Genomic DNA, 19,259 nt, shown 5'->3' with positions numbered 1-19,259 from the left:
GCAAGACCTGCCTTTTTAATTCATACACATGTCATTCCCCATGCCCCGTCTACTCTATTACATCCGTAAAAGAATAGAAGCATGATAATGAGCTTCGCAACCAGTAAGTTATCAAAATCTTTAGATAGTTCAAGTTTATTATACAAAAAATATAAATTTTGTACGATTTTTTATATATAATAACATGCCGAAAAATACATGAAACATATCATATCTATCAGCATATAGTTCAAAATATATAATACATTTGGCCAAAAATAATTTATTCAAATAAACAGAGATGGATCATGCATTCTCACTCTCCTAGTCCTCATGACTATAGCTATGATCAGCCTATGGCAATTTTCGAAAAAGACTAGAGCCTTACTATAATATGCCGTCCATCGGTCATGCGATAGTGATTGCTCCATTAGAGGCTCGGAAGAAAACTAGCTCTAAAATCACATGAAGATAGGTCACTACAAGAAATTTGGACATTAGCGACGCTTTTTTTGGCTATTAGCGACGCTTAAAAGCGTCGGTAGAAACCATCCCGACGCTTTCCAAAGCGTCGGTAAAGCGTCGCCTATGCTACAGTGGAAAAAATATTTTCCGACGCTTTTAAAAGCGTCGCTCTTTTCCGACGCTTTAAAGCGTCGCGAAGTCCCGACGCTTTAAAGCGTCGCGAATTTCCATTTGCCAAAAAAATACCATTTGCGGTCTGCATCTTCTCCTCCTCCATTCAGAAATACAAACAACCTCCTCGATCGGTACCTTCATTCCATCCGTGCAGAGTAGTTGGGTTTGGCTATATAAACAGTTTTTTTTTTTTCAGATCGCCGATGTGGAACTAAAATGAGGTGATTTTTTGGCTTCCGACGACGCTTTTAACGACGCTTTTAAGCATTGTTATTTAACAACGCTAAAAAGCGTCGTTAAAAGTGTCGTTAATTATATATTAACTTCGACGACGCTTTTTAAGCGTCGTCATTAGCCGACGCTTTTAAAAAGCGTAGGCAAATATTGACGGAAAATTTTTTTTGCTGACGCTTGGAATAAGCGTCGGCAAATAAGAGTCGGTAATATTCTTTTTTTGTGTAGTGGATGTCTTCATCGGCATGTGCTAGCGATCAGCCTCGACTGGCTAGGCCTAAAAGAAAACTAGCTTTTGAGTACAACACGTTGTCAGCTAGTATGTGCCAGTGATCGCTCCACTGGAAGTTCGAAAAGAGACTAGATCCTAAGCTCATAAGATCATTGTCAGACTAGTGAGTAGCAAAATTAGAGCATATATGATATTACAGTATAATATAAATCACGCCCAAGTAAATCATGTCATACTTGATCCAACATTCTACAATTCAATTTCATATAGTATGCATACAAAACTTAAAAGAAATAGGATAATTTTCAAATAATGTAGATCAGATTATGTGCATGATTAATCACTAGGGTTAGAGGTAACTTACTTTTCACTCTAAAATCTCTTGAAATTGGCCAATCAAAAAAATCATCCAAAAACCTAAAAACAATTAAATGTTTTATTAGACTTCTATAAAGCATCATATGATAACTTGAAAGGTCCTGAGCTAGGGTCTAGTCTATATCTAGCCTATTGAAACTAGTCTAACATTTAAGGCAACCAGAATCTAAAGAGAGAAGGAAGGGTTTTTGGGTGGCGGTGGCAGTATATCATGGTGGCATGGTAGCCACCGGAGATTAGAAAAAAAGGAGAGGAAGCGGGGAGGGTCTCGGTGATGATCCATCGTAGGGGAGGAGGGGAAAATTTTTTTAAAAAAAATAAATAAGGATGGCTCAACGGAGGATAACCCGGCCGTTACTGGCCCTAGGGAGTTCGCGTCGGCCATGCCTCTGCGTCCTTAGCCCTACCAGCGGCTATATGGGCGGAGGATCGTGATCCCTACTTCGGCAAGAATTTTATCTCTTTTTTTGAATTTTGAATCAAAATAGGCTGGGTCTGCTGACTTTGATACAGAACATGCCTATTTTGGCCCGATTCTCACATTTTCCTCTCAGAAAAAATTTCGTCCTTGAAATTTGAAAACTCCAGATCTTCCAAAGTTAAAATTGTTCAGCCCAAAAACTCATTATACCCAAAGTAGCTAGAAGATAACTTGTCATTGGTGAGTATTTTCTTAATCCAAACACCCATATGACGCCTAGGCTTGCTAAGCACCAAGACCAACCCTCCTGAGTCCTTTTGTCAAACACACGTATAAATACATCTTAGTCATGCACCTCCATACCTATGCTCGGCACTCTGTCAACTGAACACATACGACATCATTGAGTGCTGCAAGCATCTCGGCCCCTCGTGTCAACCACAACACTCGTGAGCATCTTCATGCCAAGGCATAGACTTTTCCTAAACTCAGCACCTTTATGCTAACTCTAGTATTTTGCCCCTTAAGTAATATGTAATCCATGATCCCATCCCTCTTTGATCGAAGTCAGTGTGATAGCTAGATTTGGATCAATCATAAAAGCTTATACTGACGAACAGACATCAGCTTTATGAGGTGATGCTCAAGTTAGACCTCAAAAAAGAGGGGGATAAAGCTTTTTCAGCCCTTGGAGTTTCTGGATTCTCATTCACACTTGCAAGTACTTGAAATTATTTGTGTTCAGGGTTTTCTTTTTCTATTTAATTCAGTGGCGCCCTTTCAGCAAGCTAAAAGATCATAGAAGCTCAGCCAGGGTATCTATTCTTCCTGTGGGCATCAAGATGAGGTGACACAAACATGACCACCACCAGCGGCCTACGTACATAATTTAACGTTGCACATAATCATAAACTCAATATGTAAATGATAATCCAAGATTGTGATCCCTCAAGAAGTTGACAGATTGTTCGAGCTGCTGACAAAACTGGGAGGAAGACTACCTTGGAGGCCCTGAAGAATCTGAGAACCAGAAGAACTGGCCCCCAGGAACTTCAAATTCACTATAAAATATCATTAAATTTCATTAGCTAACGGCTGCCCTCCCTCCCTCTCTTCACTTCTCGTACCTCACGGCTGCCCGCATCAGACTGCTGCCGGTACTCTTGCTGCCACGGTTGGCCATGAAGAAGCGACTCTCCCACGTTGAGAAGCAGCGCCATTCACTGCTATGAGAAATTCTGTGCCATGAAGGAGCTCAAGCAGGTAGTAAGGGCTCTACAACATCTAATGCATGTTGTGATTGGATTTTTATTTTTTTGGGGTGAAGTGCTCTGATTGGATTTGAGAGAAGAACTTAAGGGTGTATTTGGTTTGCACCAAAATTGAAATCATAATGAGATATGAATACTAGAGAAGAGTAGAGATTAAATTTTAGAAGATTGAAATATTTTCATTTGAAACTCTTTCCAGCCAAATTGCTAGAATGAAAATCATTTATTCCTATTTCGGACTTCAACTCTCCCCAACCAAATGTACCCTAAAAGCAAAGGTGCAGCATGAGAGAAAATGTAAGAGCAGGGTCATCCAAATGGATGATTTTGGCGACGTATGACCTCTATGTTCGTAGTAGTTGGAGTAGCTTTCTTTCGAGGCATGACATATCTTAAACTGATTAATAAATACAACAACGCCTTGCAGTTTCGGAGGGAGGAGCATGGCTGATTTTTTTTTTTTTTCAAGAATATGAAGCATGGCTAGTCATCGTCCAAGTTTTCTGTAAGAGCTCCAGGAGTTTGTAACTCCCAAGGTAGCCTGGATTACTTTCGGCAAGAGTTGTCTGATTTGCCATCTATGTTTTGTTCAGTGGTGATTTTAACCTTACGCAATCTCCATTTTTGCGTGAACTCATCTATCTTTTTATGTGAGTCAGCTTTATGAAGCGACAAAGATCCACCCAGTATTGGAGAAATGGATGATTTGTTAAAGCAAGGGCTGCATTTTCCAGCATCATGTAGCTCTCATGGAAAATTGTTAAAAGGATGTGCAAAGATGCCTCCTTTGATTAGTTGCCATTTGCCATTATGACTTTGGTCTGCTTATTTTTAAGAAGTGAATGGAACAAAACATATAAATATCCGGGTGACAGATAGAAAGTACCACCTTGTTCTTGAGCCTGAGAGTCCCCTGGCGTTAGCATGGACAAAAAGCCATAGTACTCCACTTCCCAACCAAAACTAAATTTGATAGCATCAAGCTTTTATAAAGTGGAATATTGAAACTTACTCTGGCCATAAGTAATATCGAGAAAGAAGCCTCCCCCAAATTTTCATAAAAAAATGACTCCATTATCATGAGGGTGAGAGTAATGCAATGTTATGGCTGACACGGCACTATCTTTGTCCAACTTTGAGTAAGATGTACTCTTTTATAATTATTATGCTGTCAAGTGTAGAAAAAAAAATTATTCACACTGTTTGGCGATCCTCTTGCATGGCAGAAAAGCAGTGTCTCATTTTTATGGATCTATTTATTCAAAGAATAGAATAGCAATTTGTTCAAGAAGAACAAAAGGTTTACCGTTGCAGTTCTATACAAGTTGCTTGATTTAATGGTAAAACAAATAAGAAAGAGATATACTCCCTTACATTAGAAAGCTGGCTTGATTTGTTTTCTGGAACTTCTGCTGTAGAAATGTTTCCCATATACGTAAACATACTTTCATTAAAAAAATCAAATAATAAAAAAATGAACAAGATATACCCTACGTCTATTTCTCATAGATTATGGTCAATGAATTTTGTTTCATTGAATGAAATGTGTACCCTATGTGCAGTCGTTGTCTTCATTGTCACCATTATTATTGAACTGTTTTTCTATCAAATATAGGGCAGCTAATAGTGGACCATAAATGTCATGCTCTAGTATAAGATGGGATACAGATCGTTGGCCAATGCAGAATTTCTATGCAACTTTTAGCGTGTAAACTTTATTGCCAAATGATTAGTACCTGGAGCACCAAGCCTTGTCCCAATTGTTATCTTACAGCTTCTCGTTCATCAAGCCATGTCCCGATTGTTAAGGTTATCTGTGCCATGGATCATACAATCCTTTACACCATAAATTCCAGCTTGATCATGTTATTTATACAATAAACCATTTGGAAATCCATTTTCTATTATTCATTTGAGTGTATGAATTTATCACTGATATGCCTTGAGCACACAAAATTAACAAGCTTGTTAAGTGTTTTTGAACTTTTTAAAGACTAAAGAAAAGGACCTTTTGGAGTTCATGGAGTTAAAAGCGCGCTACGGTTCATACACTCAATCCGGGCGCGAATCCCAGTGCGGAGAACTGCGCGCGAGCCGATGCAAACCGGTCCGGTTCGCACCGGTACGCAACGGAAACTGCTGGGCTGGAACCATTTTTCACAGCCGAACTGGACCGGTCAAGGACCGGACTGGTCCGGTACAGACTGAACCGGCCGGTACCATGCTTAAAACCGAGATGCAGATGCAAGTCTTCGTATTTTCACAACCATGTATTAAATCTAGCTAAAAGGATGGTCGCATTCATCTATGTGGATTAATAGTACATAAAATATCTCACATTACTCCATGTGATGTTTTCCACTAAAATGTTATATACTGGTTTATATGATTTGACAGACTTCTTATATGTGCATTTTTCATTTTCCATTTGTCTACCTTGCAAATGCTCATTTTCCCCTTAATTTTCATAATTGTTTATATTTTCTAAATTTTTGAAAGAAGCTAGGAAAAACAAATCTTATGATCCATGATTCAGTCCAATCTTAGCCCCCGTACGATTTAAGACTCAATTCATGTCAACATTACTCAGAATGAAATTGCCAGAAGTCAAAGCAATGATGGAACTATACAGCAGTGAAGTGCTTTTCTTTTTCTCTATATTCCTTTCTTTTGTTTTTGTGGGTAAATGAAATATGCTGGTGGTAGAAATTTAGCAGGTCTCAACATGTCAATAAACTCTCCAAATGACCAAGAATGGAGGCTTTGAGAGGACGTACCTTATTATGATAGAAATGCTTCCACTCAATCTCATAGTTCTTCGTACCAGTTCTTGAATCTCCTGATCCGCAGAGTATTGCATAAATAATGAAGAGAATTCCACAAGAACAAAGGAGAGTTATTCAATTCACTTGGTGTGCCTGTACTGAAGAAATACCTGTCTCTTCCAGTGCAAATCTTGATCAGTGAGCTGTGGCATCTGAACAGAAAATTCTCCGTACTATTGCTTCATCTGATTATTGCATCCAGTTTAAGACAGATATAGATACATAGTACTTCTTAACAGATGAACTAAATACTATATTGTACAATGCAACATGTCCGTTTACAATGATCTTCCGCATTGCTAGGTAGCCACCCTGGTTGAAGAGTGCACCATAGGTTTGAACTTTTAACCAAATCAGTGCAAAACAAGAGAACAATGATTGTTTAGGAAGTCAAGGATGTGGAGAGAAGGAAAAAACGAATGAATACTAAGGGCGATTAAGATTGAGGTTGGACTCATATATATTGCCGATATATCAATGTGATGATTCAAGTTGTAGTGAGCAAAAACTATTTCAAGGCTACCCACAAGTCCAGTGCTCAAGTCCAGTGCTTTTATTTCCACCTCTAACATCTGCACGCATGAGATACAATGTGAAGGGGTGAAATCCTGAGATGATACAACTCCCAGTCTGCTACCCTAACAGCTAAAACATAGCTGAGAAAAACAACTCTTGGAGGTTGCAAATTGGATGCCATGTTCTTGAGATACTTGCATCATGGTCAGTTCATTCTGTCTAATTAGGAAAAAGAAAATTTGTTAGTCCTAACTGATCTATCTTTTGACATATGGTTACAATTTTCTTTTTCAAAAAAAAGAGAAGGTGTAGAACCAGAAGTTTCATATGCAGATAGTTAATTGACGAAAGTTGACAAGCAAATACAAAAAAAAGTGCTTTTGATTAAAGGTGAACAAACAACTCGAACAGACAAGGTTACATAAAAGCATCATTGGGCTTCTCACCTATAACATGACTATTGTTCTTAATCAGATGGTACAGCAACACACCTGCTGCCACACTTACATTCAAGCTCTCTGCAGCAAGAAAAGACTTGAGATCTTGCCCAGAATAAGTCTGATCCTTTTTCTCAGCATCCAATTTTCCAACCCATCCAGGCATGAATCCCGGAATTCTAATCAACTCAGTACATGTCCTCTCCACTAGAGGTCTCAACCCACTGCCTTCACTGCCCAACACGAGTATCGTAGGCACCCCAGCTTCAACCTCATTTAATGGGATAGCTCTTGAAGAAACTGACCCTCCAAGAACCCTCCAGCCATTCTCAATTGATGATGACAAGAACTGCATCATGTTCTTACAAGACAGTAGCTCGATAAATTCAAGGGAGCCTGCACTGGCTTTGCTAACTACACCGCTCAAAGGTGCCGAGTTCTTTGCACACAACACCACCCCTTCTGCACCAAAAAAATATGCTGACCTTATAATGGCTCCTAAATTCTGAGGGTCTGTGACCTCATCCAAAGCCACCCAGAGAGGAGCTTTTTGACCCTCCAATGATACAGGCTCTAGTTCCCTAATATTAACCATCTCCAATGGAGAAGCATCGAGCACCAAACCTTGATGAGGTCGGTTGTCAACTACCATATTCAGATCATGCTTAGAAGCTTCTATAACCTTCAATCCTATCTTTTCAGCTATCTGCAAGACCTTCTCCACTGCCTTCTTGTCCTTCTTCTTATTGTTTTTGCTCAAGTCCATCACTTCCTGGACATAGAGAGCATAAAATTCCCTCCTTGCTGCCGTCAATGCTGCCAAAACTGGACCAACCCCATAAACCCCTTGGCCAACCATTTTCGGAACTGATGACTCGGTAGCCTCTTTCCTTGTCTTTCTTCCCAATTTCTCTTGCTTATTCCATTGATGAACTTGTGTTTTCTCAAAACGAGACTCTCGATCAATAAATCCCTTGGACTTATTCTTGATCCTATCCCATCTTGGATCATCAATAGGCTCATCATCTTCCTCCTCCACCTCCTCATATTTTTCTTCTTTAGCAAACCCTCTGAAACTTTTGAGGTTCTCTTCATTTCTATCTCCATTCTCACTGTTCTCTTTCACCCAGATTCCACGACTTCTGGAAAAATCTCTCTTCGCCGACTGTTCCCATGAGGAGCGGTTGCTTCTTACTGAAGGCCTTTTCTCCACCCCCTTTCGTTCTCCGTCTCTATAGGCTGCTATGCAAGGAAGTGTCTTGCTTTCTGCATTATTTGCAGTTCTCTGCTGTGAACCACTGGAGAAGACCCTAGTTCCGATCCCGTGCATTCTTTTTTGGGATTTCAGGTGAAATCCGTCCGAGAAACTCCTAGGATCGAGGGTTTTCCCACGAAATCCACTTGGAAAAATCCTAGTTCCCATGCCAGCAATAGTTTCCAGAGACTTCGGATGAAACCCCTGCGAAAAGCTTCTAGCTTTCTTTCCGCTACTGCTTTCCAAGATCTTCTGATGGAATCCCTCGGGTAAATATCGAGCGCTTCTTACTCTACCACTTCCTAGGGTTAGGGAATTCGATCGAGCGTTGCTCTTGAGGGCTTCCAGGAGAAACATATCGGCAATGGATCGGGAATCGAACCTGTGAGCCGATGTCCAGCATATGCGTCGTCTCCGAACCCTTGAAAACAGTGGGATCGCTGGGGTCTTGACGAGATTGCAGTATTACATGATAAAGGAAAGATTACGATTTCTTACATGCCCGATAGTTGTTCGACAGATTGCCTCACCGATGAGGGACGGCAGCCCAAATGCTTCTGACGGCTGGGCTAATGGAGCTAAAAGGGCGCTGCATAAAGAGCGGGGTCAAGGAACACTGTTTTGGAGCGCTCCAGGGACCTGGGTGAATACGCTGATTCCAGGCTGGCCCGAACTCTGTCGCCGGTCCGAACCAACCTGCCCGATTTCGGGCAACCCAAGAGCGAATTCCACATTTGATCCTCTGTTTTCCCTTAAAATCGGGTAGGTTGGGTCGGAGTAGAGGTCAGCCAGGCCATACATATATACATACATCTTCTCGATTCTTACTGTAGAAATATCTCAGTACTTGGTTTTAGAAAAAATGATGGTGGCCAAATTTTAAGATGGCCGTGAGAATAGAGATTACTCGGAATCCATCATCTTTGAGATACATTGAATTTCTTTTGTCAGCAAGGAGAAGTATTGGGATGAGTTATGCAGAGGCCAAGTAAGTACTGCAGGAATTGAACACAGCTCAAATCTAATCAAAACTGGATTGAAGACAGATTTTGGTGAAAATGCGACCAAAATGCCAAAGTGAGATCTTTTTGTTATTCCAAAAAACATAAACATTAGATCAACCAATCAGGAAAGGCAATGAAGAAAAAGGCACCATTTTGTTTCAGTTTGAACACCTTCAATTCATCCTCAAGGAGGTAAGGGGCATCTTCTCTTACCTTCGGTTTCAGGACATAGTAAAAAAAAAAGATAAGATGGAGCTTATTTTTTTGACCCCCACCCACCAAAAAAAAAAGAAAGAAAAAAAAGAAAAACAACATGATTGCAAATCATTAATAATACACCATTAATATCAGCTTAATATAATATAATAAATTATAATAAATAGAAAGCATTTATATTACATATTAAGCAATGAATTCTAATAAAGATGGAATATATTAATTCTAGCATTATTGATATCTGTTACATTTTAACTAATGAACTCTAATAATAGCCCGCATATTAATATCAGCATTATAAAGCAATAAATTTGAATATTAATACCAACATCTATATGATAAATAAGAATTTTGTATAAACTGAGTAAGCATGCAAAAACTTCCGTCGTTAATATCAACATCATTGATACCGATATTTATATGGTGAATGAAAAACTTTGCACATATAGATCCTCTACATAGACACTCTTATTACTACTACTAGCATTTTAATACCAGCTCCATACGATACATGAGATATATATTTTTTTGTTCTTTTTTTCCAACAATTCTTGAAGGGAAAGCTTAAATAACTAAATTTTGCACAATAAGAAATAAATTTTAATATTGGTTGAGTACATAAATATTGCTTTATTAATATTAAATAATAATTTTTAATGATAGACAGCATAATATCTGTATTATTAGTACCGAGTCTATCCAACTTTCAGAAAATACAAGGCACCAATTGAACCTACGGAATTAGGAGGACAAACACAGGGTGGACGTACCAAAAATGATGTATATTTATCAAATGACAAAAACCTTTGCCAAGATCCTGTATTGGATGCCAAACACCGCCATCTCATTCCCATCACGTGCACTACACGTGTCCAACTTTGTTGGTTTATTAGCACACTCCCGCTTTAATTGTTGCACTCCATTCGTTTCTACCATACGGGTAACGGATATGGAGAGCAGAATCGACAGGAGTGCACTTTCCAAAAGTTGAGCGACGCGTAAAGAGGCCCGCAACTCTACGGACGTGATCGAACCGATAAAGCCAACTGGAGCCCCTGGGGCATGAGGTCGAGTCCTATATATAAGGGAGAGAGAACGAGGGCTTTCGTGGCATCGCTTCTGGAGCTGCGGCTGTGCTTCCTTTGTCGGGAGGTAAAACCCTAGCCTCCTCTCCGCGATATCCCCTTGCTTTTTTAATTTTGTTAGAAATATTGTATTTAGATTCAATTGCACCGTGATCTGGATTCGTTCTGTCGAGTTTTTCGGCGATTTTTGCGAAAATTTTAACTTTTTTGTAAGAAATCAGGATCGATCGACATGGATAGCTTGTGTGGGGCTTATCCGCAGATTAAAGAAAGTTGCTTTGTTAGGTCTATTGATGGATTAGAAATTTTACTTGTAGCTCTAGATCTGGATTTGGCTTGATTTTGATGCTTATAGATCTATAGATTTATTGCAACAAGTTCAACTATTTCCTTACTTCTGTTTGTAATTTTAGTTTGCACGTGGTTTGGTTGTTTCAGCTCCTGGATCTATGTTCGTTACTGTCCTAGAGCTATATTTGTTATTTAACTGGGGTCTGAGCTGGGTGGGTTTACTTGGATCTATATATGTTAGTAATTCATGTCTTGAAATCCATGTCTTATGTGCTGAGTTATACTACTAAATCGGATTAGGTTTCTATTGCCATCTGACTAAGGGAAACAGGAAACTAACTGACATCTTGTTGATTATATGTCTACTATATTTTTTAGAGTTACTGTCATAGTTTTGGTGCTAAGCATTGATTTTTTCTATATAGTTGTTTAGTAAATCTGTTTGGTTCATTTCTAATTATTTTATCTTGAACAGGTAATTGTATTTTCGTGAGAAAAAATTATCAATTTTTTATAGGGGAGTTTGGATCTCCATATACTTACGTGAAATGTTTTAGAATTTTCTTCGTATTGAAACTTCCAAGCTTTTGTAGCTCTAGACATGCTAGAAGAATTTGGTTCTGGTTCAATCCAAATTCATGTTGCTTCTTACTTGTCTTAACAATTCTTTTGACACTTTTTCTCTAACATTTCCTATGTAGAACTTGGGCCCCAATATCATTGTTAAATAACCTTGACATGTCAGGGATGTATTGAATTCATGACCAGAAGATTCGCTTTTCAGTATTCGTATCTTCTTATACGATTATTGGTAGTTTTCAACTATTAAGGTTTTGGTTATATAGAACTTGATGTATGCCATCTGACATCTGACTCAGATACCAACATAAAATTGTCGTATCATCTGCTAAATTGCTAATATGCATTAGATATCTTAACACAAAATTTTTTTCGTGCTATGTAGTTTGTATACTTATATATGTGATATATTTGCACATGTGAAATGTTATATGATTTGTTATCTTATTAATCTGGTCCAAATTCTATACCATAAGATTTATTTGATAGAAATATCTAATGATCGGGTCATATGATAAGGTTATAGTAATTATTAACTGATCTACCTGTTTTTACCCATAGAGTGGGTTCTGTTTGTTTGATTGAACAAGCAGTTAAATTCTTTATAGACGCTCTTGACATTGCTATAAACTTTACCCAACTTTGATGTAACAAACACTTTCTGTTGCTATTGTGTCCTATGACCTGTGACTCATGAGATGACATGTTAGCTATAATTGTATTTTTTGTAGCTTTTGAAATTCTACTACAAATTTCCAGATGTGGAAACATATTCTTTGCTGATTCAATTTATTCAGCATAACGTGGATTTAGACAAAGGATTATCAAGGTCGGAAAAAATGACTGTTTGTCTATATGCTTAACTACCTTTTCCTCTTGTTTGGTACTGCTGATGTCTGTTGAGTGCTCATATTGCATGCTTGAGTACTTGTTATTCCAACCTCACTCTCCCTATTTCTTCACAGTTTCCACCTTACCATCTCAAACATTGTATTCCTGCCTGGTATCGACTCCTTGTTTTTGATAAAGCTTGGAAGGGATTGTCTTGTTGTTTTTTGCTTTATTTATTGTCATAATCTTTTGTTATTTGCTTATGGACTGCTCATGTCCAATTAATGTAACATGTGCATTTGTTACCAAAAAGTTCATGTGATTTAAAGGAATTTATAACTATCCTACCGAAGATTGTGTTTGGTAGAGAGACACATGAATTCATTCCATGCAAGTGTTTTAGAGGTCATTGAGTGGTAAGTATGTGGCTGGAGTGGTTAGAACCTCAACATTGTACGTCTCACACTTAAAAATTGCTAATCATGTGTTCCTTCCTTCCGTTATTATTCACTTGCTTTGCTTAATTTTATTTTTCTTCTCTTCTCTGCCTCGCTTCTTTCCCTTCTTTTGTCTTCTTCTCTACTTTGTTTTATCTATAGAAGCTGAGAATGTGGTTATCGTTGCTGCCAAGGCAAATAATGTAGAGGTGCATTTTGCAACCTGTGTATCTATCTGCAACCTGTGTATCTACCCACCTATGCTTGCACTATCACTTGCCAAAGCTTGAGTCCTCTTTGGCTTTATCACCCTCTTGCTTGAATGTAACTACAACAGAGAAATCCATGCTCCCTTATATTCTAATCCAAAACTTTCTTCCAAATGATTTATTAGTGCTTCAGAACCTTGCCTAGCTGGTAAAGTGACTGAGGCATGTAATTATGCACCTGCCTAATATAGTAGGTAGGGCATCTTCCTTATGTTTGGAGTGTCTCATTGAGCCACCTAGGCCCTAGGAAAGGTTCCTGGGAGCTTCCTGAACATAAAAAGGGAAAATAGAACCTTACCTTTGCCCTTTTTTTTGTTAAAGTGGTCTATTGCTCTTACATTGTTCAAAAAAAAACTAATGCCAGAACTTTTTTCTGGTGCCTTTTTGTAACCTGGATGTGAAAAGCTTATGATGTCTGGACACAATAGATTTTGTTCTAATTAAGATGTCCATTTGCTTTAGAGGAGCAATTCATAATGTCATCTCATATATGGTTTGGTGACCTAGGTAATTCAAAGAATTTATTTTGCATGTCTTGATAAAAGAACGTTTTTCTTTTTTCCCGTCAATTTTGAAGTTGGAATGCTGGATGACTGCTCAAAAAAGGATATGTTTCATCCTTCTCTATTGCTTGGAATTTTAACATTGTTTGCATAGTCTCGGTATTTTCATGATTGATTATGTTTTTATGATTTTTGCTAACTTGGCTTTCTATTTTTTCAGGAACGTACTAGAGTCTTTGTTGAATCTTCAAAGCAGGCAAGATGGTGAAGTTCACAGCTGAAGAGCTCCGTAGGATTATGGACATGAAGCATAACATCCGTAACATGTCTGTCATAGCACATGTTGATCATGGTATGAGACATCCGAGGCTTTCACTTTTAGTTGACTCTGTTTCCTAAAATCTGTGGTTATGAACATAGGCCAAAGTCTTTATCGTTCTATGATAAAACATAAAGGGCTTTTCTTTGAGCTGTTTGATTAAAAGACAAGAAGAAATACTGTGAACTTGTGGAAATTCACATGTATGATTTCCCTTAACTAGTAAGCCTGTTGGTGGTTCTTGCCTGCTGAATTTATTTGATTTTCAGACCATTTTAGCATCACATAGTTGGTGTGGGCTGCCAAAGAAAATTCATATCTCTTTGAGAAAAAAGGGTATTTGTTTTTGGTTCTCCCAATGTCTTCCAAAAACAAAAGGAAGAAAGAGGGAAAAAAGCTCTTCTTGATCCCAGCTTCTCCATCGAGTGCAACTGTATACACCAATTCTTTGCCTAGCTCCAAAAACAAAAAGAAATGAAAAAAATGATATTCATGGGACTTATGCTGGACAAGATTGACCGTACATACTGTAGCCTTTGCGAGCTATAATATAACAGGAGGGATGTTCATTTCTTCCCGCTTCTTGTGGTTCTTCTCCTACTATAACATTTTTATTTCTTATTCTATACAATTGACACCCTTAATGATAAAAGAAAAGTAAAACATATATTCACATTTTGCATCTAATCTGTTTCTTAAAACAAAATCATTAGATGTTATGCATTTATTTCAAAAAGTAAAGTAACTCAAAGTTGATTTGTTGTTAAAAAACTCATAATAATCTTATGTGAAGGATTATTGATTGAGGTTGTTTTAAGATGGTGACTTTTAAGCTTTACCATGAGCATCCATGTATGCTCTTTTTAGTTTGATATTACATAATTAGAGAGCAACATTAAAACTTACCTAGAATATTATGTGGAAGGCCAAATTATGATACAATTTGTGATCTCTATTTTTGCTCATTATTTTTGCTGTGCATTTCCACAAGTTCTATGCCATTGTGCAGTTTTATGCTTGTACAGGCTGTACGGTTAAGAGGAAAATTTTCTTTTATCAGCATTGCTTTAAAGTAGTCTGCTTTTTTATAATGTTAGTTACTTGATTTTCAACAATATATATTAGAATTTACCCAATAGATGCATATTGGTTTTTCCAAGATACTATTGGGGCTCTTTTTTAAAATGTTCAAAATTTGTATATGTTAAAGAATTCATGTTTTAGACTATCTGAATATGTGCCCTTTTTTTATGGTACCAATGAAGCCTTTTTTTGTGGGTTATTCTGTAGGCAAGTCTACTCTCACTGATTCTCTTGTGGCGGCTGCGGGAATCATTGCCCAGGAAGCTGCTGGAGATGTCAGGATGACTGACACCCGCCAGGATGAAGCGGAGCGCGGTATCACGATCAAATCTACAGGGATCTCTCTTTACTATGAGATGACTGATGAGTCTTTGAAGAACTATAAGGGTGAGAGAAATGGAAATGAGTATCTCATCAACCTGATTGATTCACCTGGGCATGTTGACTTCTCTTCTGAGGTCACTGCCGCTCTCCGTATTACTGATGGTGCATTAGTCGTTGTTGACTGTGTGGAGGGTGTGTGTGTCCAGACTGAAACTGTTCTCCGGCAAGCACTTGGAGAAAGAATTAGACCTGTCTTGACTGTTAACAAGATGGATAGATGTTTCTTGGAGCTTCAGGTTGAAGGTGAGGAAGCCTATCAGACTTTTCTACGTGTCATTGAGAATGCAAATGTTATTATGGCAACCTATGAAGATCCCCTTCTTGGTGATGTCCAAGTCTATCCGGAGAAAGGGACTGTTGCTTTCTCTGCTGGGTTGCATGGTTGGGCTTTCACTCTGACCAACTTTGCCAAGATGTATGCTGCCAAATTTGGAGTTGATGAGGCTAAGATGATGGAAAGGCTTTGGGGTGAGAATTACTTTGACCCGGCAACCAAAAAGTGGACCAACAAGAACACAGGTTCTCCTACTTGTAAGCGCGGCTTTGTACAATTTTGTTATGAACCGATCAAACAAATTATCAGCACTTGCATGAATGATCAGAAAGACAAACTGTGGCCGATGCTGCAGAAACTTGGTGTCACCATGAAATCTGAGGAGAAGGAACTTCTAGGTAAAGCTTTAATGAAGCGTGTCATGCAGAATTGGCTGCCTGCAAGCAGTGCCCTCCTTGAAATGATGATCTTCCACCTTCCATCTCCTTCCAGGGCGCAGAAGTACCGTGTGGAGAACTTATATGAGGGCCCACTTGATGATATATATGCAACAGCTATCAGAAATTGTGACCCAGAGGGCCCTCTTATGCTATATGTCTCAAAGATGATTCCTGCTTCTGATAAGGGTAGGTTCTTTGCATTTGGTCGGGTTTTCTCTGGAAGGGTTGCTACAGGTATGAAGGTACGGATCATGGGACCAAACTATGTCCCAGGTCAGAAAAAAGACTTGTATGTGAAGAACGTGCAAAGAACTGTTATCTGGATGGGTAAGAAACAGGAGTCTGTAGAGGACGTGCCTTGTGGAAACACAGTTGCCATGGTTGGGTTAGATCAATATATCACCAAAAATGCAACTCTGACAAATGAGAAGGAAGTTGATGCCCATCCAATAAGAGCCATGAAATTTTCTGTTTCTCCTGTTGTGCGTGTAGCAGTTCAATGCAAGGTTGCATCTGACCTTCCCAAGCTTGTTGAAGGTTTAAAACGTCTGGCCAAATCAGATCCTATGGTGGTCTGTACAATAGAAGAATCTGGCGAGCACATCATTGCAGGAGCTGGGGAGCTCCACCTTGAGATTTGCTTGAAAGATCTGCAGGAAGATTTCATGGGAGGTGCAGAGATTGTGGTCTCTGACCCCGTGGTCTCTTTCCGGGAAACTGTGCTTGAGAAATCTTGCCGGACCGTGATGAGCAAGTCCCCAAACAAGCACAATCGTCTCTATATGGAAGCACGACCCATGGAAGATGGGCTTGCTGAGGCCATTGATGAAGGGCGTATTGGCCCACGAGATGATCCAAAATCACGCGCAAAGATTCTGTCTGAGGAGTTTGGTTGGGACAAGGATCTTGCTAAGAAGATCTGGTGCTTTGGGCCTGAGACCACTGGTCCTAACATGGTCGTTGATATGTGTAAGGGAGTACAGTACCTTAATGAAATTAAGGACTCTGTTGTGGCTGGTTTCCAGTGGGCATCAAAAGAAGGGGCATTAGCTGAAGAAAACATGCGTGCGATATGCTTTGAAGTATGTGACGTGGTTCTGCATGCGGATGCTATTCACAGAGGTGGTGGTCAGATCATTCCAACAGCTAGAAGGGTCATATATGCATCACAATTGACAGCTAAACCAAGGCTGTTGGAACCAGTTTACCTGGTAGAGATTCAGGCTCCTGAGCAGGCACTGGGGGGTATCTATGGTGTTCTTAACCAGAAGCGTGGCCATGTCTTCGAAGAGTTACAAAGGCCGGGTACCCCTCTTTACAACATCAAGGCTTACCTCCCAGTTGTTGAGTCGTTTGGGTTCTCGAGCACTCTGAGGGCTGCAACATCAGGTCAGGCATTCCCTCAGTGTGTGTTTGACCACTGGGACATGATGTCTTCTGACCCATTGGAGCCTGGTACTCAAGCAGCACAACTTGTGAGTGACATCCGCAAGAGGAAAGGCTTGAAGGAGCAGATGACCCCATTATCCGAATTTGAAGACAAGCTCTAAGTTATTAACAGTACATGCGCCTGGATTTACTTTGTTTTTACTGTCCCACCTACCAGTGAGTCTGTTTCTGTCGCGATTGCATGCCCTTGGATATTTTCATATCTGATGTACTATTTGAACAATTCTAATGTCTTGAGTTTGCTGTGAGGATGCTTTATACATCTTTATTGGTTAGGTATTTTTCAAGGTATTGTGTAAGACTAAGTATGCAGGTTAGAGAATTTATCCATTGATGTGAAGTATATAAAGTCTGAGTTGCATCATGCATGAACTAACCTTCATCAATCCTTGAATTGGGTTAGGTTGTGGGTTCCCGGTTGTGTTAGAATGCAGTGCAGTGCAGGATAATTTCTAGTGGAGGATTTTCCAGTGTCATTCTCAAGAATTGCTATTGCATTACCATGTCCGTGCTATGGTATTTTGTTGTACCCTACCTGGACGGGAAGTCATCATACGTATCAAACATGCCACTAAGATTTCTTATTTGCATTTGAATCATTTGACTGAGTTCTTTTCATCTTGCCTAAGTGATAGGGAGTTCTTTTACACATCAAATAATTTTCAAATAAAAAAATTATTTGCATTTGTTCATGTCTGAATAGTTTGCCTAAGTGATAGGGAGTTCTTTTACACATCAAATAATAAAGATTGTCCGCCCAATTTGGTCTTGTTTCTTTGTGACAATCATTGATTTTCGATCCTGTCATGATACATTCCCGATTCTATATCAAATGTTTTCTGAGTTAAGATTTGAACCAAACGCTTCGAAGTTTGTTTTGTAGTTGCAGTTTCGTGAAGGTTTGATGACGAACATGTTCCCAAGCAGTAGTGTGGTTTGTGGCCATCCTGAAGGGTTGGGGTTCAGATGTTTTAAAGCATGATGCGAATCAGGGCTTGTCCCAGAGGTCACAACGGTAGATTCCAACTATCTGCACATCGATAATTAATGCATGGATAGAATCTCCCTCCTCTCTCTCTATGCAAAAAAAAAAAAGACGCCAATTTTGATATGTTGATAATAGCTTGACCAATATCGCTACGTCAGCTGTCGTTTTTTCACTTTCTTATTTGTGAATATATTTCCTGCACTACAATAATATTAACTTTTAAGGCTTCAAAATTTTTTTTGACCCAGCAAAAGAGGTTTACCGTACTTCGCTTCAACACGGGAACATGTAATAAAGTCGTCTTGAAAAGTAGCTGCCCCACCTCCAACCTGTCTCAGCAAACAGCTGTAATCCTCGAGTTCCATCGTATCTTAAAGAAGGCTGCCTAGCTTTATGTGCATTTCAGTTGCACAATGATGGGAAAAATCTCCGGACGCAATTAATGAATTTGCTATCATTGATCTTTCACAAACGTCTAACCAATGTAACAACTCGCGTTCGGATACGTTAAGCTAGAATAGCATGGATTTCCACGTAGAATTGCTTGTCCCAGCGGGATGTCATATCATATCCTTCAGACGAAAGAAAATTTGTTGCCCTTTATTTAAAGGTCTAAACTCAACCTAAAGAGTGACAGCTGCTTGATTGGTTTCTTCAAGCATGCACGAGATGCCAGACCTCCGAAGTTCAGAGTGTTCATAAATTCCTTTGCCAGTTACAGTGAGCTGAAAACGCCAGACTAACCAAGAAAAAGATTATCTACCAAAAAAAAACAAGAAAAAGGTTGACCTGAAATATCACATACTGCGTTCGGAGCTGAGGAGGCATCTAAAGATTGGCATCCAAGAGATCTGCCAGAGTCCCAAAAGGGCAAACTAGCACTCCAAAAGCCAAGATAGATTTTTTTTTTTTTTGGCACA

The 19,259-nt window shown here is 39.1% G+C and overlaps 2 protein-coding genes across 6 annotated transcripts; one reads left to right on the top strand and one right to left on the bottom strand.

The window, feature by feature from the left end:
- Nucleotides 1-5,818: 5,818 nt before the first annotated feature.
- Nucleotides 5,819-8,922, bottom strand: LOC103711498 (uncharacterized). 5 transcript variants are annotated; one of them, XR_016396543.1, is made up of 3 exons: nt 6,942-8,922; nt 6,090-6,714; nt 5,819-5,993 (listed from the first exon to the last, which is right to left on the bottom strand). XR_016396543.1 is itself a non-coding variant. In XM_088704896.2 (3 exons), exons 1-2 carry the CDS (start codon nt 8,542-8,544, stop codon nt 6,115-6,117), a joined length of 1,653 nt encoding a protein of 550 aa, XP_088561022.1. In that variant the 5' UTR covers nt 8,545-8,922; the 3' UTR covers nt 5,819-5,993; nt 6,090-6,114. The 5 variants fall into 5 exon arrangements, 3 of the variants coding, with proteins under 3 accessions (XP_088561022.1, XP_089781703.1, XP_088561023.1); XR_016396544.1 differs by having other exon boundaries at nt 6,090-6,710; XM_088704896.2 differs by having other exon boundaries at nt 6,090-6,164.
- A 1,482-nt stretch (nt 8,923-10,404) lies between these two features.
- LOC103711488 (elongation factor 2) lies at nt 10,405-17,715 on the top strand. The gene is made up of 3 exons (XM_008797644.6): nt 10,405-10,559; nt 13,623-13,754; nt 15,012-17,715. Exons 2-3 carry the CDS (start codon nt 13,664-13,666, stop codon nt 17,450-17,452), a joined length of 2,532 nt encoding a protein of 843 aa, XP_008795866.1. The 5' UTR covers nt 10,405-10,559; nt 13,623-13,663; the 3' UTR covers nt 17,453-17,715.
- Nucleotides 17,716-19,259: the final 1,544 nt, after the last annotated feature.

Source organism: Phoenix dactylifera, chromosome 9 (genome assembly GCF_051530095.1).
Source record: "Phoenix dactylifera cultivar Ajwa chromosome 9, Ajwa_hap1_PhDact_Kaust_v1.1, whole genome shotgun sequence".
Taxonomy (NCBI): domain Eukaryota; kingdom Viridiplantae; phylum Streptophyta; class Magnoliopsida; order Arecales; family Arecaceae; genus Phoenix; species Phoenix dactylifera.
This window is presented reverse-complemented; position numbering and strand designations above follow the sequence as displayed.